Genomic DNA, 24,769 nt, shown 5'->3' with positions numbered 1-24,769 from the left:
GTTCAGCAACTAATTACATCATGTCATATATACTTGAATATTAAGTGCATATTAATATAAAAGTAACTGCTAACACATGGACACAGGGAGGGGAACATCATACACCAGGGCCTGTCGGGGCGTGGGGGGCTGGGGGAGGGAGAGCATTAGGAGAAATACCTTATGTAGGTGATGGGTTGATGAGTGCAGCAAACCACCATGGCACGTGTATACCTATGTAACAAACCTGCATGTTCTGCACATGTACCCCGGAACTTAAAGTATAATTTTTTAAAAACAGGAATTGCTATGGAAAAGTAAGCTGAGAAGTCAGCATTAACCTCACTTTATAATCAAGAAACTAAATGCACAGCACAATGAGGCCTTTCCCACTAGAGGGCAACTTGAGCCCAGGAAGAGCGCGCTTACACAACGACTTTCAACCTTTTCCATCAGTTCTCCCTTTCTATGCCGTTCCATTTCACGGACTCTAAAACGAGTTGTTGAATTTTCGGTACCACTTAACAAAACTCAAGACACCACTGCTATGACTCAGCAAAGCTTTTAAATGAATTTCTTTCATCACATCGACACCAACACACACCTGAAAGCCACGGGGCACACGTGCAGGGAGCAGCCAGCTCTTCAGGCTGCAGCCAGCACTGTGTGCACGTGGACGTCGCAGCTCTCGGCAATGACAGACCTCCCGTGCCTGCGGGAACCTGGCTTTCTAAGCTACTTCAGACTGGCAAATCTGAGACATATAAAGTTAAACCTAACACGATGTCTCCCTCAGACTCATCTGCCCTCTCTTCTATGTTGCTGCTCCTCAACAACTGAAAGGGCATTGCTCTACACTGTCTAGAACGAGACCACTCCTACGTTAACAAACACCTCCGTTCTGAGATCGCCCCTCACACCTACCATGCCAAACACGTGCAGCAGACACCACCACTCTCTCCTGCCCACCGCAGCGGGAAGGCAGAGCACCTCACGCTGGCCACTCACAGAACATGCTGGCTGGTCCCACTCCAAATCACTGCTCATTAAACAAATGAGCTCCGTCTAGGGAGCCAGCGTGGGAGACACAGAGGCCGAAGGTGGGGCAGAGGACGAGGCCGTGCAGCTTGGAGACCTCTGAGCTACCTTCGTGAGGGTTACCATGAGATGCAGTCACCGCCTGTGCTGTGTCACAAAGGAGAATGGGCATTCAGGGCCCAGAGGAGAACACATTCACCCCAGGTGGGGGACAACTCTAGAATATGCCAGCAGAGGGGGCTGCAGGGTTTCCACTGCTAGAAATGTACGTGAACCTACAAATTAGGAAAACCTGAGACTGCTCACTCACACTGTCCAATAGGGTAGCCACTTGCCACATCTGACTATGTAAATTTCAATGTAATTAAAGTTTTAAAAATTAAAATTTCATGTCCCGGGACACTGGCCAAATTTCAAGCACTCAGTAGCCACATGTGACTGGTGGTTCCCACATCAGGCAGCACAGATACAGATACAGACACTGCCAACACCACAGGAGTCCTGCCACTCAGCTCTGCTGTTTCCTAAGTGCTGTGTTGAACGGGGTCCCCTAGAAGTCCCATGCTGAGGTCCAAAAGCCCAGGACCTCAGCATGCGACTGTGTTTGGAAGCAGGGCCCTCAAAGAGGTGGTGAGAGTAAAATGAGGTCATAAAGGAGGGCCCTCCGGTATGACACGTCCTCATAAGAAGAGACTAGGACACAGACACGCACAGAGGGACAACTCTGTGAGGACACAGGGAGAAGACAGTGTCTGCAAGCCACGGACAGAGGCCTCAGGAGGAACCAGCCCTGCCCACACCTTGATCTAAGACTTCCAGCTGCCTGGAAGGACTAGGAGAAACTATAAACGTCTGTTGTTTAAGCTGCCCAGTCTGTTAAGCTGCCCAGTCTGGGGCATTTTGTTATGGGAGTCCTAGCAAAGTAATACACTAAGAATACCAAAGCTATTTTTATAATTTTATTTTGAACACTAAGTTAAAATGTAATCATTTTTTATAGAAATTAGAACCAGGTATTTATTCATATTCAATAAACCAGGTTTATTTATTCAACGCATATTCATCTAATTGGAGTTGAAGATCCTCTTCGTGGCAGCAATCATGTTGAGTTCCGGGTTCACACTGTTGTATTCAGCGTAGAGGTCCCGGCCTCAAAGTCCTGGCATAAAGTTACCCACAAGGTTCTAACAAGATCCAATATTCACAGAAGCCAATTTCTCAGGTTTAAGCCCTATCTTCCTCAGCATTATGGCTGATGAATGTGTTCCAATTGTGAAGAAATGGTTGTAAGTTTATATACAGTTACAGACATATATAACCATATATTAGATATATCTAGAGTTTATTTTAATATAACATATACTGCGTCTAGGCTTCATAATACTCTTCAAAAATTCTGACAGAATTTCATCAGCTATAAACGAACTAGAAAAAGTATAAGCAAAACTTATCTTTATCAAAAATAATTAGTTCATTTTAATCCAAGGATGACATTTACTCACTGCAGCAGAGACAAGGATAAAGCCAAGTCAAATCACTAAAAGATCTGATTCCAAAAACTCTTCAGAGAACAGAAAGAGATCATTAAAAGGATATGATACTCTCCTTTTCTTGAGACTATTAGAGACAGAAAACCCAGAATTGTACTGTCCACAAAGCTGTACAAAGAATAAAACTAATCCAAACTCTCATACCTACTTTGATTTGTTATTACCTAGTATACATATGCTAACCCATCTGTGTATGCTGTTGTATTTGACAGAAGTTTTAACGAGTTTATTTTGGGGGAGTTTGGGAGGAGTGATCATTTTTTAGTAACCCAAACCTCTTTTCTACTTTGGAGACCTTTACACATTTGCCTACTTTTATAACATTACAGACATAATCACCATCTTTAAAATAAGACCTTGATCCTGGGCCCGGTGGCTCAAGCCTGTAATCCTAGCACTTTGGGAAGCCGAGGTGGGTGATCACCTGAGGTTGGGAGTTCGAGACCAGCCTGATCAACATGGTGAAACCCCGTCTCTACTAAAAATACAAGATCAGCCAGGCATGGTGGCGCATGCCTGTAATCCTAGCTACTTAGGAGGCTGAGGCAGAATTGCTTGAACCTGGGAGGTGGAGGTTGCGGTGAGTGGAGATCACGCCATTGCACTCCAGCCCGGGAAACAAAAGCAAAACTCCGTCTCAAAAATCAATCAATCAATAAGGCCCTGATCAGTTGTAGCTTACTTGTCCTTCTAACATGTCTCTCGGCAGTCCCGTCCTCTCCTGCTCCGAGCTGTTGGTTCTTCGTATAGAAAGGCTATGGGATTTGCGCTTCTGTTTTGCTTGGCGAGCAGTCGAACAACTTGCGCTTTCTGTGGGCATTACTTCTAGAAGGTAGTGTCCTGGTCACTCCTGCAATAAGCTAAAAACAGCAAGAAAAGAACAGTGTTTCTGATATAGCGAGTTGAAACAAAAGAAAAACAGTGAACAAGATAATGATGATTTCTAATTACAAGCTTCCTTACTATGGTTAACATTAACTATATAATTTAGAATATGACAAATTAAGATGTTTTAAGGTAGGGACCACAGCCTTTATTAAAGGGGTAATTTCTTTATCAAATTTCATTACCACCTTAAGTATCAAATGGCAAAAAAGAAGTTTAAAATTAAAAAAAAAAAAATAGCTCTCCCTTTACCCAACATTCCCTAGGCATAGTCTACTCCCCCCAGGGAACCAATGTTAATTGCGTATTCTAGACCACACATCCTAGACTCATGGTGTCCAACAGAGGCACGGTCTACTCCCCCGAGGGAACCAATGTTAATTGCGTATTCTAGACCACACATCCTAGACTCATGGTGTCCAACAGAGGCACGGTCTACTCCCCCCAGGGAACCAATGTTAACTGCGTATTCTAGACCACACATTCTAGACATGCCGTCCAATAGGAATACAACGCAAGCCATGGATATAAATTTTCCAGTGTCCACATTTTTTAAAATAAAAGCATATGAAATTCCTTTTAATGATTTGCTTAACCCAATGTTTAAAATATTTTATAGTCAACATAAAAAACAATGGGATATTTTATGATTACCTCTTTGAAATTCAGCGTGTATATTTACAGCATATCTCAATTCAAACTAACCACATGTGATTAAGTTATTCAAATCTCTAACATAAACATTATGATTTACCCACTTTGGGCATTTTCTACTCATTTCCTGTTATTATCCATCCTTCCTCCCAATTATATCACTACGTTACTTACTATAATCTTAGGTAATATATTTACATACATATCTTCTTTCTTCGACTACAGATTTTACTATTTTGAACATTACCTGCTGATTTTCTGCTATTACTGATCCCTCCTCCCATGAACACAATCCTATAGTCAGGCCAGCTCAGCACCTCACTGTCACAGAATGCCTGCCCCACGTGCAGCTGAAAGCAAAGCAGGACACACCCACAATTTCCCTGAAGCCAACATGCCTCCATCATCTTCATTTACAGAAAAGACTGGCCCAAGTCCCAAGAGTAGCAGAAGGTTCTATTAAATGAATATATCAGCATAATGGAAAAATATTCTAACCTTTAAAATACACATAAGGCCTATGTAAACATCTAAATTCCAAGTAGACGGTTACACTGGTGACTTACGCAACAGCAATAGCTCTGTGCCTCAAGGCAAGACCTTACTTCTGGTGTGTCCAGCCCTCTTCATAATCAACTCCCTCGACATTACCAGGTGCAGACGCACATCCCTGAAATGCTATTCCTTTCCTTCCAAATGGCTCTCATTTACTCAATAGCCCTAACACCTCCTTACTTTGTTATAGAATGATTCCTTTTCTACAATATTTTAAAATCACTAGCATGCCCTTCTTTTTAAACAAGTCAGCCTGTTTTGAAAAATAAGTGTATCTAAACATAAAGGAGAGTTTTTTTTTTTTTTTTTTTTGAGTCAGAGTCTCACTCCGTCGCCAGGTTGGAGTGCAGTGGCGCAATCTCTGGTTCAATACAACCTCAGCCTCCCGGGTTCAAGCAATTCTCCTGCCTCAGCCTCCCGAGTAGCTGTGATTACAGGCGCCCACCACCACGCCTGGCTATTTTTGTGTTTTTAGTAGAGACAGGGTTTCACCACATTGGCCGGGCTGGTCTCAAACTCCTGACCTCGTGATCCACCCACCTCGGCCTCCCAAAGTGCTGGGATTACAAGCTTGAGCCACCACGCCCAGCCAAGGAGAGTATCTTAACAGAGATGAAATGTATTCACAAAAAATTTAGAGTGTCTTCCATAAAGGTTATTAATAACATAAACAAGATCTTTCCTGTTCAGCTTATTAAGCATTCTAATTATAATCCTAAATACCAAGTCTGAAAATATTTTTCTAAGAGAAAATACTGTCACTTATAAAAATTTACTTCATTTAGATTATTTTTAATATTATAAATAAAATAGTAGAAATCAACATATTTAACCTTGGAATTCAAGGAAGTCGTAGCGTTTTTCTAAGTATCTCTTCTAAATATTTCTAAATATGAATATGAGTATATACAGTTTAGCTTTGTTTCCTGTTTCTTACATACTATGCAGAACTCTCATATATACATTTTGTTACGAAAACCTCTTTAAAAGCCAAGCATAACCCAAAAATGTTAGAAACCTGGAAGACAGCTTGCCTATTATTTAGGACAGTTTTTAAAAGCTTTAATCACAAGCTTCTAGTAACTCTCAACCAAAACAGTCGTGTGAGTTATGAAGTTTCCACTTTTTTTTTTTTTTTGAGACGGAGTCTTGCTCTGTCTCCTAGGCTGGGGTGCAGTGGTGTGATCTCGGCTCTCTGCAACCTCCATCCCCCAGTTTCAAGCAAGAACCTCGTGCCTCAGCCTCCTGAGTAACTGGGACTATAGGCATGCACCACCATGCCCAGCTAATTTTTGTATTTTTAGTAGAGACAGGGTTTTGCCATGTTGACCAGGTTGGTCTCAAACTCCTGACCTCAGGTGATCCACCCACCTCGGCCTCCCAAAGTGCTGGGATTACAGATCTGAGCTATCGTGCCTGGCCTCAACTTTTTATTTTGACATAACTGCAGATTCACAGAAAGTTGCAAAGATGGTCCCTATTTCCCCAGTGGTTAGATCTTACATCATTACAGTACAATTTGTTAATTTCATTAAACCAACAAAATGACATTAGTATAATGTGTGTATAGTTGTCACTCTGTTACATACATAAATTCCTTTAGGTGCCACATGTTCAAGATACGAAACACTCCCCTCACCATACAGATCACCCACTAGTTACTCCAACTCCCTGGCACCATCCCTCGACTCCTGATAACCATTAATCTGTACCCAACTCTACAACTTTGTCATTTTGAGAATGTTACATAAATATGATCAAAGAGCATGCACCCTTTTTGAGATTTTTTCCACTCAATTTAATGGCTACGATCCAACCAATTTTCTGCATGTATCAAGTTTCTTCCTTTTTATTACTAGCTAGCATCCACAGTATGGACATTTAACCATTAACCATTTGTTTAACCATTCACCTGATGCAAAATATATATACATATATACACATATTTATATATACTTTCCATTTTTTTACTATTACTAATAAAGTTGCCACGAACAATAATATACAGGGTTTTGTGTGAACCTAAGTTCTCATTTCTTTTGGATAAACGGCCCAAGGATAAGGGTGCTCAGTCACAGGGTAAATGTATATTTAGCTTTAAAAGAAATCTTGATATATGATTCACACACCAATGTAAGACACCTATTAATGACTCAGTATATTCAGGAAGTTGTGCAATCATTACCACAATCAACTGTACATTTTTATCACCCCAAAAAGAAACCCCACACCCATTTGCCTTCACTCCTCATTCCTCCCACCCACATCCCAGCTAGCCCTAGACAACCACTAATTTACTTTCTCTCCATATGAATCTGCCTGTTCTGGCCATTTCATAAAAATGGAATCATACAATATACGCTCTGGTCTATTACAACTGGCTTCTTTCACTTAGGACAATGATTTCAAAGTCCATCTGTGTTGTAGCATAGTGGTAATGTATTCCCTTTCATTGCTAAATACAACTGATAGACATTTGGTTGTTTTCATTTTTTAGGTTATTATGAATGTTAATGCACAAGTTTGTTATATGTAGATACTTTTATTTCTCTTGGGCATACCTGGAAACAGAATTGCTTATGTTTAATCATGTTTAGTGGTTTTTTTCCAAGAAAGTGTCAAACTATCAGTATTTTCCAGGGTGGCTGTTTCATTCTACATTCCCATCAACAACACATGAGAGATTCAGTTATCTACATCCTCAGCAGCATTTGGTATTGTCACTACTTTTTTATGCAAGTTTATGTCATATATGAGAAATTTTGTGCCACGTATATAACGCATAGTCATCAAGACAGGCAATTTAGGGGGTCCACCACCCCAGTAAATACTGTTTTTTGTTTTTTGTTTTTTTTTTTTTTGAGACGGAATCTCCCTCTGTCGCCCAGGCTGGAGTGCAGTGGCGCGATCTGGGCTCACTACAAGCTCCGCCTCCTGGGTTCAGGCCATTCTCCTGCCTCAGCCTCCCCAGTAGCTGGGATTACAGGCGTCCACCACCATGCCCGGCTAATTTTTTGTATTTTTAGTAGAGATGGGGTTTCACCATGTTAACCAGGATGGTCTCCATCTCCTAACCTCATGATCCACCTGCCTCAGCCTCCCAAAGTGCTGGGATTACAGGCGTGAGCCACCGCACCTAGCCTAAAATACTATTTTCTTAAGGACACTCACCCTACTCTGAATGTATTCCCTCTATCACACTGTATGTTTGTACCTTTTAACTCTCTTCTCCCTAGCCTCCCTCCTCCCCCAACTCAACCTTCCCAGTCTCTATTATCTATTTTTCTACTGTTTACCTCTATATGTTCACATTTTTTAGCTCCCACACGTAAGTGAGAACATAACTTTTTGTGCCTGGCTTATTTCACTTAAAATAATGGCCTCTGGTTCTATCCATGTTGCTGTGAATGGCATGATTTCATTCTTCTTAGGGCTGAATGGTATTGCAGAGTGTGTGTGTGTGCACATTTTATGTAGTCATCCGTCAATGGGCACTCAGGTTGATTCCACACCTTTGCTATTGCGAACAGTGCTGTGTAAACCCGCAAGTGCAGGCATCCCTGTGTCACTATTTTTTTATTTAGCTGTTCCGTTAGCTGTGTAGTATCTCACTGTGGTCTTAATTTACATTTCCCTGATGGCTAGTGACACTATCTTTTCACGTGCTTGTCATCCACATATCCTCCTCAGTGAGGTGCCTCTTCACTCCCATTTTCTAATAGTATTATTTGGGTTTTTTAGTGTTGAGATTTAAGAGTTCTTTATACTCTATAGTACGAATTATATGTCACATAGGTTAAACTGCAAATCATTTCTCCCAATCTGTTGCTTTTCATTCTAACAGAGTTTTTCACAACACAACACCTCTTTAATTTTGATAGTTTTTTTTCTACGCATCACACTTTTAAAGTCATGATAAGAACTTTTCATGAATCCCTAGGGGCCAAAAATTTTCTCCTGTTTTCTCCTGAATTTTTTATAGTTTTCTGTTTCACATCTAAATTTATTACCTATATGGTACTTACCTTTTTATAAGGTGTAAAATTTAAGTCAATGTTTTTTTGTTGTTTTCACCTGTGTATCCAGTTATCCCAGCCCCATTTGTTGAAGATGATCCATCCTAGATTGAACTGCTTTGGACCTCTCTCAAAAAATCAACTCGCTATATTTGTATGGGGTTTTCTTGGTTCTTTATTCTGTTTCACTGACCTACATATTTATCCTTCCACCAACAGCAGTGATATGGTTTGGCTATGTCCCCATCTAAATCTCATCTTGAATTCCCATGTGTTGTGGGAAGGACCCAGTGGGAGGTAACTGAATCATGGAGGGGCAGGTCTTTCCCGTGCTGTTCTCGTGATAGTGAGTAAGTCTCACCAGATCTGACGGTTCTGTAAGGGGGAGTTTTCCTGCACAAGCTCTCCCTCTCTGCCTGCCGCCATCCAGGTAGGATGTGACTCACTCCTCCCTGACTCACTCCGCCTTGCCTTCTGCCATGATTGTGAGACCTCCCCAGCCATATGGAACTGTAAGTCCAATAAACCTCTTTCCTTTGTAAATTGCCCAATCTCAGGTATGTCTTTATCAGCAGTATGAAAATAGACTAATGGAAGCACTTTCTATTATTGTTCTGTATACGTCTTAAAATCAGTTACAGTGATTCCTATTAAATCTTTCTCCATTTTGTTATAGCTGTTCTAGTCCTTTGTCCTTTTACATTTTAGAATAATCTTTTACATATCTACAAAAATCATGCTGGGATCTTGATAGGAATTGTGTTAAATCTGTACATCAATCTGGGGAGAAATGGTATATTTATTGAGTGTTTTAATCTATGAATACAGTATTTATTAAGATCTTACTTTCCTCAATGCCAAGGATTTTTCTGCATAAAAGTCCTAGTATCGGGCCGGACGCAGTGGCTCACCCCCGTAATCTAAGCACTTTGGGAGGCAGAGGCGGGCGGATCACGAGATCAGGAGATCGAGACCATCCTGGCTAACACGGTGAAACCCCGTCTCTACTAAAAAATACAAAAACTTAGCCGGGCAAGGTGGCGGCGCCTGTAGTCCCAGCTACTCGGGAGGCTGAGGCAGGAGAATGGCAGGAACCCGTGGGGCGGAGCTTGCAGTGAGCTGAGATCCATCCACTGCACTCCAGCCTGGGCGACAGAGCGAGACTCCCTCTCAAAACAAAACAAAACAAAACAAAAAAAGTCCTATGTATCTTCTCCATTTTACACTAACGTCTCTCTTTTTTGTGTGTAAGTTTAAATGCTACTGCATTTTTATTTTGGTTTCCACATGTTAACTGCTAGTATAAATACAACTGGATTTTATGTATTAAACGTGTACGTTCTTGCTGAACTTACTTAAATTTCAGGATTTTTTGTGGATTCCTTGGGATTTTCTATGTCAACTATTATGTCATCTAAAAAAAAAAAGGACAGTTTTATTTCTTCCTTTGTGGTTTGTAAGCCTTCTGTTTCCTTTTAGTATCTTATTGATTTGGCTACAAATCCCAGTACTATCTTAAATTACTATAGTGACAGCAAACATCCTTGCTTTGCCCTGAATATTTGGGTGAAAATAGTGTTATTCACCATTAAGTTTGATGCTAGCTGTAGATTTTTTTGTAGATGCCGTTTATCAAATTGAAAACGTTTCCCTCTATCATTTATTTTCTGGGTTTCTTTCACAAATGAGTGCTGAATTCTATCATGTTTTTTTCCGAGTAGCTTTTCTTTTTTGACCTACTGACAGGACCAATTACACTGATGACTTTCAAATATTGATCCAACCTTGCAGCCACAAAATAAACTGCACTTTGCATGGTGTATCATTCATTCTCTCTCCCTCTCTTCTCTCCTTTGCCTTCTTTTCCTGCCTTCTTCTAGGGTAAACATTTTTTATAATTTCATATTTATTTACCTACAGTATTTCTGAGTTTGCCTCTTTTGTATAACTTTTTTAGTGGTAGCTCTAGATTTTACATTATACATTTACAACTTATTGTAGTCTACTGATTATCAACATTTTACCAGTTCACATAAATTATAAAACCTTACTTTCCTCTATGCTTCTTTACCTTTCCCCATTTATAACGTAATCATAAATATATCCTCCACATACACTGAGAACCACACCACAGTTATGCTTCAAATTCTAAACGTAATTTAGAAAATAAATGAATGCTGAATTGATCGATATTTTTGCTGTCCATTGTTTGTTCTTCCCTCCTGATGTTCCCACGTTTCTTTTATCATTTCCTTTCAGTTTAGAGAATTTCCTTTACTTGTTATTTTCACAGAGTAGATCAGCTGGAGATAAATCATGTGAAGGAAATTTTCACTTGATATAAATTTCTGAGTTGATAGTCCTTTTCCTTCAGCACCTGAAAAATGTCCTGCCACTTCCTTATGCCCTCCACAAGATCCACTGTCAGGCCAGGCACGGTGGCTCACGACTGTAATCCCAGCAGGCGTGGGGGAAGCCGAGGCGGGCAGATCACCTGAGGTCAGGAGTTCAAGACCAGCCTGGCTAGCATAGTGAAACCCCGTCTCTACTAAAAATACAAAACTAGCCAGGGGTGGTGTGGCGTTGCCTGTAGTCCCAGCTGCTTGGGAGGCTGGGGCAGGAGAACTGCTTGAACCTGGGAGGCAGAGGTTGTAGTGAGCTGAGATCACACCACTGCACTCCAGCCTGGGTGACAGAGCAAGACTCCATATCAAAAAAAAAAAAAAGATCCATTGTCACTCAGATTGTTTCCCACTACAGGTCAAGTAGTATCTCTCTTACCACTCTTCTGTCTTCAGTTTTCAGAAGTTTGCCTGGATGTGTCTTAGCATCTTTGTGTTTATCTTCTTTGGGCTTATGCTGCTGCTTGAGTCTGAAGGCGTATGGCTTGCCAAATTTGGGAAACATACAGCAGTGATTTCTTCAGACACGTTCCCCCACCTCCACATCCCCCCACCCTGTCCTCTTTCTAGACCTCTGACGACACAAATATTGCATCTTCTGTTAAAGTCCCACGGCCCCTGAGGCTCTGCTCACTTTTTTCCAGTCTACTTTCTCTCTGCTGTTCAGACTGGGTAACTTCGGTTGTTCTGTCTTCAAACTGACAGCTTCTTTTGTCTTTCCTCTCCTTTCTGCTGCTGAGGCATCCACGGAATTTATTTCACATATTCTATTTTTCCCTTCTAAAATGTTGTGTTTCTTTTTTACATCCTGTATTTTCTTCCTGAGGCTATTTGTCATTTGTCTCGAATGTTAATTGGTTATTGAAACATTTTTACGATCGCTGCTTTAAGGTCCTTGTTAAATAATTCTAAAGTCTGTGTCATCTCTACGTTGGCATCAGTGGTCTTTTCTTATTCAGGCTGATATTTTCCTATGAGTGTGGTGAGGTTTTTCCATAACTGTGGTGTGGTTCTCAGTGTATATGGAGGAAATATTTATGATTACGTTATAAATGGGGAAGGTAAAGCAGCATAGAGGAAAGTAAGATTTTTATACTTTACGCGATTTTCCATTGAAATCCTGACATCAGACTCAGGATCTGATGTAAGTCTTCTGTTAGAGCAGGCCTCTGCCAGGTGGATGTGGACAGTGAGGTGGAAGCTGAGATTCCCACTCGGCCTCCACGGACCCCTGCATGAGAAGGGAAGTTCAGCCTCCTCCCAAACCTCCACTCCCACCACCAAGGCTGAATCAGGGCTGCCTCCTGCTGCTCCCTACACAGTCTCCCCCACACCACGGAGGGGTGGCCTCATGACCACAGGGCAGCAGTAAAGTTCTTGAGTTTTGCAAGGTCCCTCTTATGACATCCTAGCAGGAAGGAGGCTGTGCTCTGTCACCACCCAGAAGTAAAACCCCAACTCCTCAGCCAGCCTTCTCTGACAGCAACCCTGCAGAGAAGAGCATCTCATCCCAGCTTGTCATGAGTAGGAATCTGAAGTACCTGCCCAGCCTCTGATTAGCAGGGTGAGGGTGGTGCTGCAGTGTTTCCTACGGTATTTAGCTGGAGGAAAGCACTCACCGTTGAAAAGTTCTCCGCTACGTAGGCTGCCCCTTTCCTGGTCTTTCAGCCAGACAGCAGGCTTTTCTTGGGCCTTGTTTTGTCTGAGCCCTTTTATACCTGCACTGCTAGCTTATCCAGCACAACGTGTGAGATACATGAGGCAAAAAGAAAACCCAGAGAACTAAGTTTCGTGTCATTTCTGTGGTCCCAATGCACGAAGCAAGCCTACTTTCTTTTCTCCATCTTTCAGTCTTTTTTTTTTTTTTTTTTTTTTGACAGAGTCTTGCTCTATTCTCTAGGCTGGAGTGCAGTGGTGCACAATCTCGGCTCACTGCAACCTCTGTCTGCTAGGTTCAAGCAATTCTCCTGCCTCAGCTTCCCGAGTAGCTGGGACTACAGGCACCCACCAGCACACCTGGTTAATTACTGTATTTTCAGTGGAGACGGGGTTTCACCATATTGGCCAGGTTGGTCCCGAACTCCTGACCTTGTGATCCGCCTGCCTCAGCCTCCCAAAGTGCTGGGATTACAGGCGTGAGCCACTGCACCCGGCCCACTCTTACATTTGTTTTATATATGGCCAGTGTTTTTAGATGTACATAGTGGGAGGAATAAGGAAAAATAAGTCTCCATCTTTCTGCAAGCACAAAGTCAAGAATCATCTTTTATTCTGAAATTGCATATGTGTAGGCCTATTTTTAAAGGAGAAGAAAGCAAGTCTTGCTTTACAACATAAAACACAGTTACTTTGTAGTTTATAGAGTATGTTTTGTAAAGGAAAAAAAGAAACCACATCAAAAGCCTGTGAAAGCTGTCCTGATACGGCCTCAGAGAACAAGGGAGACTTTGTCTTCAGTTAAATGAAGCAAATAAAACCAGCAAAGGGTTTCCCTTCCCTCTCTTAAGAACTTCATCTGTAGAAACATTCCTCTGCATTCCAGACATTCTACAAGCTGGTTACCAAAAATGCAGAGATTACAATATCAACTCTCCTTTCTCATCAAAATTATAAGTTTTGGATCACTTATTTTATCTCACTGGGTTTTCCAGCCTCTCCATAAGTTACATGGTGTTCTCTTTGGTTTAGCTTGCTTTCTTCGCCACTTCACAAAATAATCAATACCGCTCGCAATCTTTTTCTGCTGATCAACTGCAACCAAATGTATGCATTTCCTATAATCATCTCCATGGAACTTGGCACCAAATACAGACTTTTTCATACTGCAGTAATACTTATCGTCTCTGTATTCACACCCTCCACATTTTTTCCCAGCGTCTGTACTGGTCCTATCACTACTTCTTTCCTTTCACACCAGATCCTCCATGGAAACTCAGTCCTTGGCCCCCCACCAAAAAAAAAAGCTCAAGACCAGAAGTGTTTCAGAATTCAGACGCTTTCAGATTTTGGAATATCCACATATACATAATGAGATATCCTAGGGATGGGACCCAAGGCGAAACACAAAGTTCATTTATGTTTCATATATACCTCATGCAAATAGCCTGAAGGTAATTTTTTTTTTTTTTTTTTTTTTGAGATGGAGTCTCCACTGTAGCCCAGGATGGAGTATGGTGGCACAATCTCGGTTCACTGCAACCTCCGTCTCCCGGGATCAAGCAATTATCCTGCCTCAGCCTCCCAAGTAGCTGGAATTACAGGCACCCAACACCATGCCCAGCTAATTTTTGTATTTTTAGGAGAGAGGGGGTTTCCCATGTTGGCAAGGCTGGTTTCGAACTCCTGGCCTCAAGTGGTCTACCCAGCTCGGCCTCCCAAAGTGCTGGGATTACATGCGTGAGCCACCACGGCAGGCCCCCTGAAGGTAATTTTATTTTGCCCTAGGGGATCCTGAATAAACTATGTTGCAAACCCACATTTTAACTACAACCTGTCTGTCACAAAGTGAGGTGTGGAAATTTCCACTTGTGTCGTGTTAGCACTCAAAAAGGTTTGGATTTTGGAGCACTATGGATTTTGAATTTTTGGATTAGGATGCTCAACCGGTAGTAGCAAAAATCTTATTTAAATGTTTAATAACCAGTTTAGGGGGTTTTCAGGTTGGTATCATGGGAAGAGGGGCAAGGAAGTGGCAGGTGTTTGTAAAACAACTACTTAAATGGTATACCATGGATCTAAAATAGACAAGGGAAGTGAAAACAGAAAGAATTAATGGAGAGATACTGGAAGAAAGTTGGTGGACTGGCAGATCTACCAGAGGCTGAAGAGCTACTACAAATAATTGCTGTAAGGCTTAAATGGATCAATAAATACAAAGAGTCACTAATCCTCATAACATCCCTATGAGACAGAGTTCTCAAATCCAATTAAGAGCCTTTCAATACAGTCATATCATCGCTTAAGGATAGGGACAAGTTCTAAGAGATGTGTCGTTAGGTGATTTCGTCACTGTGGGAACATCAGAGTATACTTACACAAAGCTAGATGTACAGCCTACTCCACACCTAGGCTAGATGGCTGAGCCTGCTGCTCCTAGCCTACAACCCTGCACAGCATGTTACCGTATTGAATACTGCAAGCAACTATAACACAATGGTATCTATTTGTGCATCTAAACATAACTACACATAGAAAAGGTACAGTAAAAATAGAGTATTACAATCTTATGGTACCACCATCTTACATGAGGTCTGTTGTTGACCAAAACATCATTTGTTATGTGGCATCCAATTGTATTTAACAGACTAAACACTAATAAACTGATTATAGAATGTAAAGAGAAAAAACACACTTCTTCACTCCAAATATAACCACCTTTAACCTCTATGCACTGTTTTACCTAAATATAAACAGAGAGAAACCTGAGATTCCAAAACGTAATTATTTTCCTTCAAAATATTGACATTTACCCAATATTATTGGGCAGATTACCATATTAAAAAGAAGGCTTATGTAGATTAAATGTTCTTCTGGTTTTTAATAAAACATTATTTTCAAGAAACTATAAATAGTCCCTTCTAAAAATTCAATCTCTTTATCCTACCATGGATTTAACAGAATAAACTCTCCTTCTGAACTCTTAACTGATTTACAGTCTGTCCAAATCATCTGCCCCTAGTATATGTTGCCATGCCATGTACGTAATATACCCCTACTGTTTGTAAGCAGTCAGAAACAATAGGCACACAGCTTTGATGCAGCACAGTGCTCTCCACAAAACAGGCACTGGTCAAACATTCAACAAATTAATGAAACCCATAAACACATTTTGTGTTAGCAGGCTAAATTCCTCATCTTTAGAAATGCTGTAATATTGGGCCAGGCATGGTGGCTCACGCCTGTAATCCCAACCCTTTGAGAGGCTGAGGCAGGTGGATCACCTGAGGTCAGGAGTTCAAGACCAGCCTGGCCAACATGGTGCAACCCCTTCTCTACTAAAATACAAAAATCAGCTGGGCGTGATGGTACACGCCTCCCAACTACCCGGGAGGCTGAGACACGAGAATTGTTCCACCCTGGGAGGTGGAGGCTGCAGTGAGCTGAGATCATGCCACTGCACTCCAGCCTGGGAGACAGAAATGCTGTAATATTAAATAGCATCAATACACACTTAGCTTTCTGCTCTTTCTCAATAGATTCTTTTCTATATATTTTTTTCCTTTTCTTTTTTTTTTTTTTTTTTTTTTTTGAGACAGAGTCTCACTCTGTCACCCAGGCTGGAGTGCAGTGACGTTATCTCGCCTTACCACAACCTCTGCCTCCTGAGTTCAAGTGATTCTCCTGCCCCAGCCTCCCGAGTAGCTGGGATTACAAGTGCTCACCACCATGCCCAGCTGATTTTTGCATTTTTAGTAGAGACGGGGCTTCACCATGTTGGCGAGGGTGGTCTTGAACTGCTGACCTCAAGTGATCCACCCGCCTCAGCCTCTCAAAGTGCTGGGATTACAGGTGTGAGCCACCATGCCCTGCCAACGAATTCTTAATTTACATTTTCATTTGAAACAAAAAAACACAAAACATTACTTTCAGTTTCATATCCAGTAGGATTTTAAACATTTTTCTTTCATCGAAGCAAAAACACTTGCTTAAATGGTTAATTTCATAAATGTTAATCAAATGCAAAATGGTTAAGGAATATAATTTCCACATGGCATTAAAAATAAATTGGAGAAATAAATTGAAAATTGAATAAAATGTGATGGAATTTCCACCAGAAGTTTAATCAAGTTTGTAGTAACATTTTATCATAATAACACTGTTAGATGAATTCCTAGTGGGCTGAGACACCAAATTCAACTTCTGAGCAATATCGCGGAAGAGAATGGTCTCTATAGGCAACCTCAGAAATCTGTCATCAGAATTAACCTGCTTAAAATGTTTTGTCATTGACGAAATGAAGGCACGGAATACATATGCCATCAATTCTGTGGATGACAATGAATTAGGAAATATCATTAATTGGATAAATAGCCATCAAGATTTTCAAAAGATCTCAGTAGTTAAAAGAACAAGTTTAAACCAAGGATGAAATTCAACAGATGTAAAATCTTTTCCCTGAAAAAATAAGACAAGATAAATAAGAAAACTCTTAGTTTCACCTCGGGGAAAGGGTCTTAGGGATTTTAGTTCAGGGCAAACGCCCAAAGTGAACAGTCTAACATAGCTACCCAAGAAGAGGAGAAGGGAAACACACTCACTCAAGATCTCCCATATACAGCACTTTGCAAGAATGGCTGGCATATATTACATAACATAACCTTCCCAATAACAAAATGAGGCTGATATGAACACCATGTTAGAGGACAGGAAGTGGGAACTTAGGAAGGCCTCCCCAAGGTCACGCTGCTGTTATGAGACGTGGCTGGTGTACACGAGTCCCTACTCTGTCTCCTGTGAGCAGTATTAATAGAAAGGCAGCGTCCAAACCCAGGGAATAACAGACAACTCCATTTGTTCCACATTGGTCAGTTCATATTTAGATACCGTGTTCAACTCCTGGGACATTTCAAAAGCTATTTTGAAAGACTCGAATTTGATCAGGAAAGTAACCAGAACAATGTGCGTGTGTGCTGGGGTTGGGGGAAGTTCAGAAGAGGAAGAAAGATCCTGGAGATATAACTATCTTGAGCTTTCTCATTCAGAGGTAAACAATTCCTGCAATACTTTTATGACCGTAACTCACAGGCCAACATACTGAATTTAAGAGAAAAACACTTGAAGGTCAATAAATGAAACTTCTAAGCAATTAACACTTTTCTACAATGGTATTAGCTTCAAGGGACAAATGTTTTACCGTTTAAGATAAATGACAAAATCTCTAAAACCTGGCAGACCTTAAGATATTTTCGCTCACAACCTGAAAAATTTTATTTATTCAACTTTGTTTAGTAAATGAGTACATTATTGTTGCTCTTGTGTTATTCCGGTGAACAGCTGTCTTATTAAAATAATGTTTCCCTCCAGCGGTGGCTGCTTACAGGGGGAAAGGAAGGAAAAGGAAGTCTTCAAAAGAGGAACAATATCATGGCGCTGTGTTAATCACTTCAGCATCCGCCACTCTGCACTCACCACCCTTCTTGAAGCTGACCATCCCCACTCTCTGGATAGAAGGAAAGCCATTCTCCTCTCCGAAGGGCCTCCCAAGTGCTTCCCTGGAGACGCACTTCCCCAGGATGCCCAGGCCGAAGCAAAGGGGGAGGGGAGAGACCCCGGGTCGAACTCTTCTGCCCCCAACCCCTCCAGCACCGCCCCGGGCCCTCCAGCGCCCCCAACTCTTCCTGGACTCCGACCTCTTCTGCACTGCCCCGGGCCCCGATCCCTCCCGCACCCTGGTCCCTCTGGCACCGCCACGGACTTCTCCTGCGCCCCGACTTCTCCTGCACCCTTAACCCTTCTGCACCACCGCCCTTCCTGCACCGCCACGGGCCCTCCAGGGACCCGACCCCTCCTGCACCACCATGGATCCTCTGCATTCCGAGCCCACCTGCACCCATCCCCCACTATGCCCCGACTGCCCCTGCACCCCCTTGAGCCCTGCAGTGTCCCGACTCCTCTTCGGGGCATCCGGGGAAGGACTCGGCGCCCGACAGGTAGGAAGATGGCGGCACTCACCTGTCACAGCAGCCGCGCCCGCCACCCCCGGAGCCAGCCCGGGTCACGCACAGCCAGTGAGTTCCTACGACGCGGCCCCCAGTACTGACCCGAAGACGCGCAGGACACCGGCTGTCCCCGCACTCCCCCGACCCCACAACCCCAACCTAGCACTAGTGCACTTCCGGCGGCGCCGGAAGTCCCGCGCCTCTGGGGCCGCCGGAAGCCGCCCCACACCTCCGCCCCACACCCGGCGGCGCCGGAAGTCACGCCCCAGCTTCCGCCCCGCAGCCCCGAGGGGTCCGAGCGCGCTGGAGACCCTTTTCGGCTGCTGGGCCAACGCCCCCATCCTGGTCACCTACTCCTGCCGCCAAGCGGGTCGCGAGAGGTGGCCTCGGAGGTCGTAGCTACTCACCGGCGGGGCGCTCCGAGTCCATCTGCCCCGCAGCCTGGCAACCGAGGCGGGAGGGTAGCGAGCCTGCGGTGGGGTCCTCCTGAGGCCTGAGACCCGGGGCGGTCTGCGCTCGGGGCTGTGCTGCCGGCCGCCCGGTAGCCTGGCGGGGACGGCGCGGTCAGTGTTCGGCTCCTCCGCAGTGACTCACCCGCGTCCTGAAGCTTTTGATCACCATTGGCTGGGAAGGAAAAACAGAATCAGCTGTTCCCTGCGAAAGGTGGGACTTGGGCCGCTTTTTTCTTAGAATCTAGGTTGGAAACGCCGCATGATGGTCTTTACGTAAACAGCCGTCTCAACGCTCTGCAGAAAGCTCTAGCCGCGCCTAGAGTAAATCAAGAGCGTGAAAGCATTTTTTTTCTATGTAGGTTAACATTCCTGCTCCTTCCTTTAAAAATGAAGCTCAAGGCCGGGCGCGGTGGCTCACGCCTGTAATCCCAACACTTTAGGAGGCCAAGGCGTTCGTATCACGAGATCAGGAGTTCGAGACCAGCCGGGCCAGTGTGGTGAAACACTATCTCTGTAAAAATACAAAAATTAGAGAAGCATGATGGTGCGCGCCTGTAGTCCCAGCTACTCAGAAGGCTGAGGCAGGAGAATCGCTTGAACCCGGGAGGCGGAGGTTGCGGTGAGCCGAGATCGCGCCTCTGCACTCCAGCCTGGGACAGAGCGAGACTCCGTCTCAAAAAAAAAATAACAAAAACAAAAACAAAAATGAAGCTCAAGAAGAAGAGTCAGAAGCGGTAACTTGTTTGTTGCACGAGAAACAAATTTAGCATTCTATTTAGGGGATCCAGATTACCGAAAAAAAAAAAAGTGAAGTTATTTCTGCATTAAGTATGTTAATAAAACTTTATTACTAAAAACAATTCTGTAAGAGGAACGCCAGGGAAAAAATATTTGACTTTAGAGAAGTCATTTTTTAAACTTTTAGAGGTTGTGACATTTAAGTAACATGATTTTATTTAGTGCCTGGTATGCAAAGACATTCTGCTGGGCATAGCAACAAATAGAAAGCTTTATAAATCGCGGTGTCCCATCTAACCCACATTCTAATAGGTGATTTTATTTTGCAGCACTGCACCACAGTCAGGTAACACCAAGAATATCGTTAATGTAATTTTTTAATTTGATATATTTAGGATTCCACAAAAGTCACTGAAAATAACTGAGTGCATGACTTGTCACAGAACAAGGGAAAGAAATCATTTTTTGAGGGTCAGTCGCCTTACATCTTTTGTAACTAATTTAATCCCCAAAAGAATCCAATAAAGTAGAAGTTACTCTGAATTGAATTTTAAGCATGGGAATGTTGAAATTACTTGTCAAAAGTGAAAAATAACAGTGCATCTGGGCAAAGACTAAAGGCTGACATCAGAGCCCATGTTCTTTTCACTGTTAATGTGCTAGGGCTGCAGTAACAAAATACTGCAAACTAGGCAGCTTAAACAAATTTATTGTCAGAGGTCTGACTTGAAATCCAAAATCAAGGTATTGGCAGGATTGGTTCCTTGTGAAAGCTGTGGTGGGAGCCTGTTAATGCTCTCAGCGTCTGGGCATTCCTTGACTTGTGGCAGCATATCCCTACCAGTCTTCACATGACGTTTTCTATGTCCGTGTCTGTCTGCACACTTAGCATTCTTTTTATGAGGACATCAGTCATATTGGAGTAGGGTAGGCCCTGCTCCAATATGACCTCATGTTAACCAATCCTATCCACAACAACCCTGTTTCCAAATAAGGTCACATTGTATAATACTGGAAGTGAGGTCTTTAACACATGAATTTGAAGGGGGGGATACAATTTAACCCATAACACCCTGTATCCTGAAATAACTATCCAGTATAATTTTTTTAAAGACACAAAACTAGCCGAAATTATAAAAAGTTACAATTGCAATCCTGGTATCCAATTACATACTCATGCAGAAGCTGCAGGGAATCTTGTCTCAGAAAACCAATTTCTATCTTGTCCCATGTCCATCTATGCAAAATACATGTAATTTGTCCCTGACACAGGGCAACAATGCTGAATTTACTAAGACTCATTTATGAGCATAGTTTGATAGGGAATTAAGATTTACTAGGTATCCTGTCATTGTCCTCATTACTGATTATTTTAACTGTGCCTGAAACACTTGGATAGTTAGTTCACTATAGTGTTATAACCTGTTTGACATGTTGCTTTATAATCATTCTTAAGTTATATATATATATATATATACACACACACACATATATATCTCATGTAACAGGCACAGCTGTTTTTGTGTGTATCACTTCATTGCACTTCACAGGTATCATGTTTCTTACAAAGTGGAGATTTGTGGCAGCCCTACATGGAGCATGTCTATCGGCACCATTTTTCTAACAGTATGTGCTCACTTCATGTCTCTGTGTCATGGTAATTCTTGGAATGTTTCAAATGTTTCCATTATTATATCAGTTATGGTGATCTGTGATTAGTGATCTTTGATATTACTGTCGTAATTGTTTGGGGGGCACCATGAACCACCCCTATATAAGACAGCATACTGAGTCAATAAATGTTGTATGTGTTCTGACCATTCTACTGACCAGCTGCCTCCCTATCTGTCTCCTTCTGCTCAGAACTCCCTATCCTTGACACACGGCAATACTGAAATTAGGGGCCAGGCATGGTGGTGGCTCTTGCCTGTAGTCCCAGCTACTTGGGAGACTGAAGCAGGAGGATTGCTTGAGCCCAGGAGTTCAAGGCTGCAGTGAGCCATGATCACGCCACTGCACTTCAGCATGGGCAGCAAAGCAAGACCCTGACTCAAAAAAAAAAAAAAAAAATCTGGCAATTAATAGCCCTAAAATGGCTACTAAGTGTTTCATAAAAGAATGAGTTGCACATCTCTTACTTTAAATCAAAAGCTAGAAATGATTAATGATTAAGCATACTGAGGAAGGCATGTTGAAACAGCCAAGTTGTGAACGCAAAGGAAAAGTTCTTGAAGGAAATTTGAAGTGCTCCTCCAGTGAATACACAAATGATAAGAAAATAAAACAGCTTTATGTGGAGAAACTTTGAGTGGTCTGTATAGATTAAACCAGCCACAATATTCCGTTAAACAAAGGCTAATACAGAGTAAGGCCCTAACTCTCTTCAGTTCTCTGAAGCCTGAGAGAGGTAAGGAAGCTACAAAAGAAAAATCTGAAGCTATCAGAGGTTGGTTCATGAGGTTGAAGGGAAGAAGCTGTCTCTATAATACAAAAGTGCAAGATAGGCCAACCATGCCTGTAATTCCAGCACTTTGGGAGGCCAATGCAAGTAGATCAGTTGAGACCAGCCGGGCCAACATGGTAAAACCCTGCCTCCCCTAAAAATACAAAAATTAGCTGGGTGTGGTGGCACACACCTGTAGTCCCAGCTACAAATGTAAGAGTGGCCGGGCACAGTGGCTCTTGAGTAGCTGGAGAATCACTTGAACCTAGGAGGTGGAGGTTGCTGTAAGCCAAGATTGCGCCACTGCACTCCATCCAGCCTGGGTAACAGAGTGAGATTCCATCTCAAAAACAAAAAGTGCAAGCGCAAGATAAAGCAGCAAGTCATCCAGGAGATCTGCCTAAGATCGCTGATGATGGCGGCTTTGCTAATCCACAGGTTTTCACTGGAGTTGAAACAACCTTATTTTGGGAAAAGATGCCACCTAGGACTGTCATAGCTAGGGAGGAGTCGTCAAAGCCTGGCTTCAGAGCTCCAAAGGACAGGCTGACCTTTGCTAGGGGGCTAGTGCAGCTGATGACTTTATGTTGAAGCCAGTGCTCATGTATCATTCTGAAAATCCTAGGGTCCTTAAGCGTTATGTTAATTCTACTCTGCCTCTGCTGTGTAGATAGAACAGCAAAGCCTGGATGACAGCACATCTACTTACAGTGTGGTTTACTAAATATTTTCAGCCCACTGTTGAGACCTACTGCTCAGGAAAAAAAAAAAAAAAAGATTTTCTTGCAAAATATTACTGCTGATTTACAGTGCTCCTGTTCACCCAAGAGCTCTGATGGAGATATACAAGGAGATGAATGTTGATTTCATGCCTGCTAACACAGCATCCCTTCTGCAGCCCGTGGATCAAGGAGTCATTTTGACTTTCAAGTCTCATTATTTAAGAAATACATTTTGTAAGTCTATGGCTGCCTGAAGATGTAACTGAATCACTGCAATAGCATAATAAAACTTGAATGGATAAGCAGTTGCTTCTTGTGGATGAACAAAGAAAGTGGTCTCTTGAGATGGAACCTAATCCAGGTGAAGATGTGAACACTGTTGAAATGACAACAAAGGATTTAGAATACTCCAGAGACTTAGTTTATGAAGTAGCAGCAGGGTTTGAGAGGATTGACTCCAATTTTCAAAGTTTTCCTGGCCGGGTGCAGTGGCTCACGTCTGTAATCCTAGCACTTTGAGAGGCCAAGATGGGCGGATCACGAGGTCAGGAGTTCGAGACCAGCCTGGCCAACATGGTGAAACCCCAGCTCTACTAATGCAAAAATTAGCCGGACATGGTGGCGCACACCCATAGTGCCAGCTACTCAGGAGGCTGAGGTAGGAGAATTGCTTGAACCCAGAAGGCAGAGGTTACAGTGAGCCAAGATCGCGCCACTGCACTCCAGCCTGGGCGAAAGAGCAAGACTCTGTTTCAAAAAAAAAAAAGTTTTCCTGTGGGTTAAAAAAAACCTTCCATGAAAAGAAGAGTCAGTCAATGTGACAAATTTCATTATTATTTTAAGAAACTGCGACAGCCACCCCAACTTTCAAGCACCACCTTGATCAACAGCCATCAACATTGAGGCAAAACCCTCCACCAGCAAAAAGATTATGACTCACTGAAGGCTCAGCTGATGGTTAGCAGTAAAAAATACTAACTTTAATCATCTCGACCATTCAATACACATCTAATATTCTCTATAACAAAATGGAAAATACACATAAAGCACTTCTGCTACATACTGAATTATGACTGTTGTCTCCAAAACAACTTGTGGGAACGTTTGTTTTGTAAGCTGAACTAACTAGCTGCTTTTTTCATGAAATACCACTTTACTGGAAAGAACTGACAGATAAAGTGAGGTACTCAAACCTAGATATTTGGCAGACATTTTCGTGAAAATAAATATGTTCGTGCCACTTCAAGGAACATAATTCTTAGTACTTGTTGCCAATAATGTTTGAATTTTCATGCAAAAATTCAAATTAAAAAAAATTAAAACCATCAAGAACTTGGTGACTTTATGTTGACGCCAGTGCTACAATACTTAAGCCAGCTTCCCAATACTTAAAAGCTTTTCTGATGAGATTACTAGTGATATTAACAATATGATTGTTTGATATTGAATAATGAAATGTTTTAGCATTTCGAAGATTTATTTAATTCAGTAAATCAATATTTTCCAAATGACCAATGCATGACATTTCAACCTCATGCATAGGAAAATAGACATTGGAGTTAGTCAAAAATAATGAGTTTTAATGTAACAAGAGTATAAAATGTCCATCGAAGTGGTTTCACATTCCAAATAGTAATTGGAAAATCCACCACTCATGTTTTGGTGTAGTAGTATCGA

At 42.3% G+C, this 24,769-nt stretch overlaps 1 protein-coding gene across 8 annotated transcripts in view; it reads right to left on the bottom strand.

Annotated features, from left to right (window-relative positions):
- Positions 1-19,308, bottom strand: part of WDR37 (WD repeat domain 37) — a 75,686-nt gene extending 56,378 nt beyond the window's left edge. For 4 of the 8 annotated variants that reach the window (XM_015146329.3, XM_077945292.1, XM_077945291.1 and 1 more), the window contains exons 1-2: positions 19,145-19,308; positions 3,250-3,427 (exon numbers count right to left, since the gene is read on the bottom strand). In XM_015146329.3, coding sequence (XP_015001815.1) covers positions 3,250-3,387 — 138 coding nt within the window. In that variant the 5' untranslated portion in view covers positions 3,388-3,427; positions 19,145-19,308. 8 annotated transcript variants of the gene reach the window in all.
- Positions 19,309-24,769: the final 5,461 nt, after the last annotated feature.

This window comes from Macaca mulatta, chromosome 9 (genome assembly GCF_049350105.2).
Source record: "Macaca mulatta isolate MMU2019108-1 chromosome 9, T2T-MMU8v2.0, whole genome shotgun sequence".
Lineage (NCBI taxonomy): Eukaryota > Metazoa > Chordata > Mammalia > Primates > Cercopithecidae > Macaca > Macaca mulatta.
The sequence above is the reverse complement of the archived record's forward strand: the minus strand, read 5'-3'. Positions and strand labels throughout refer to the sequence as shown.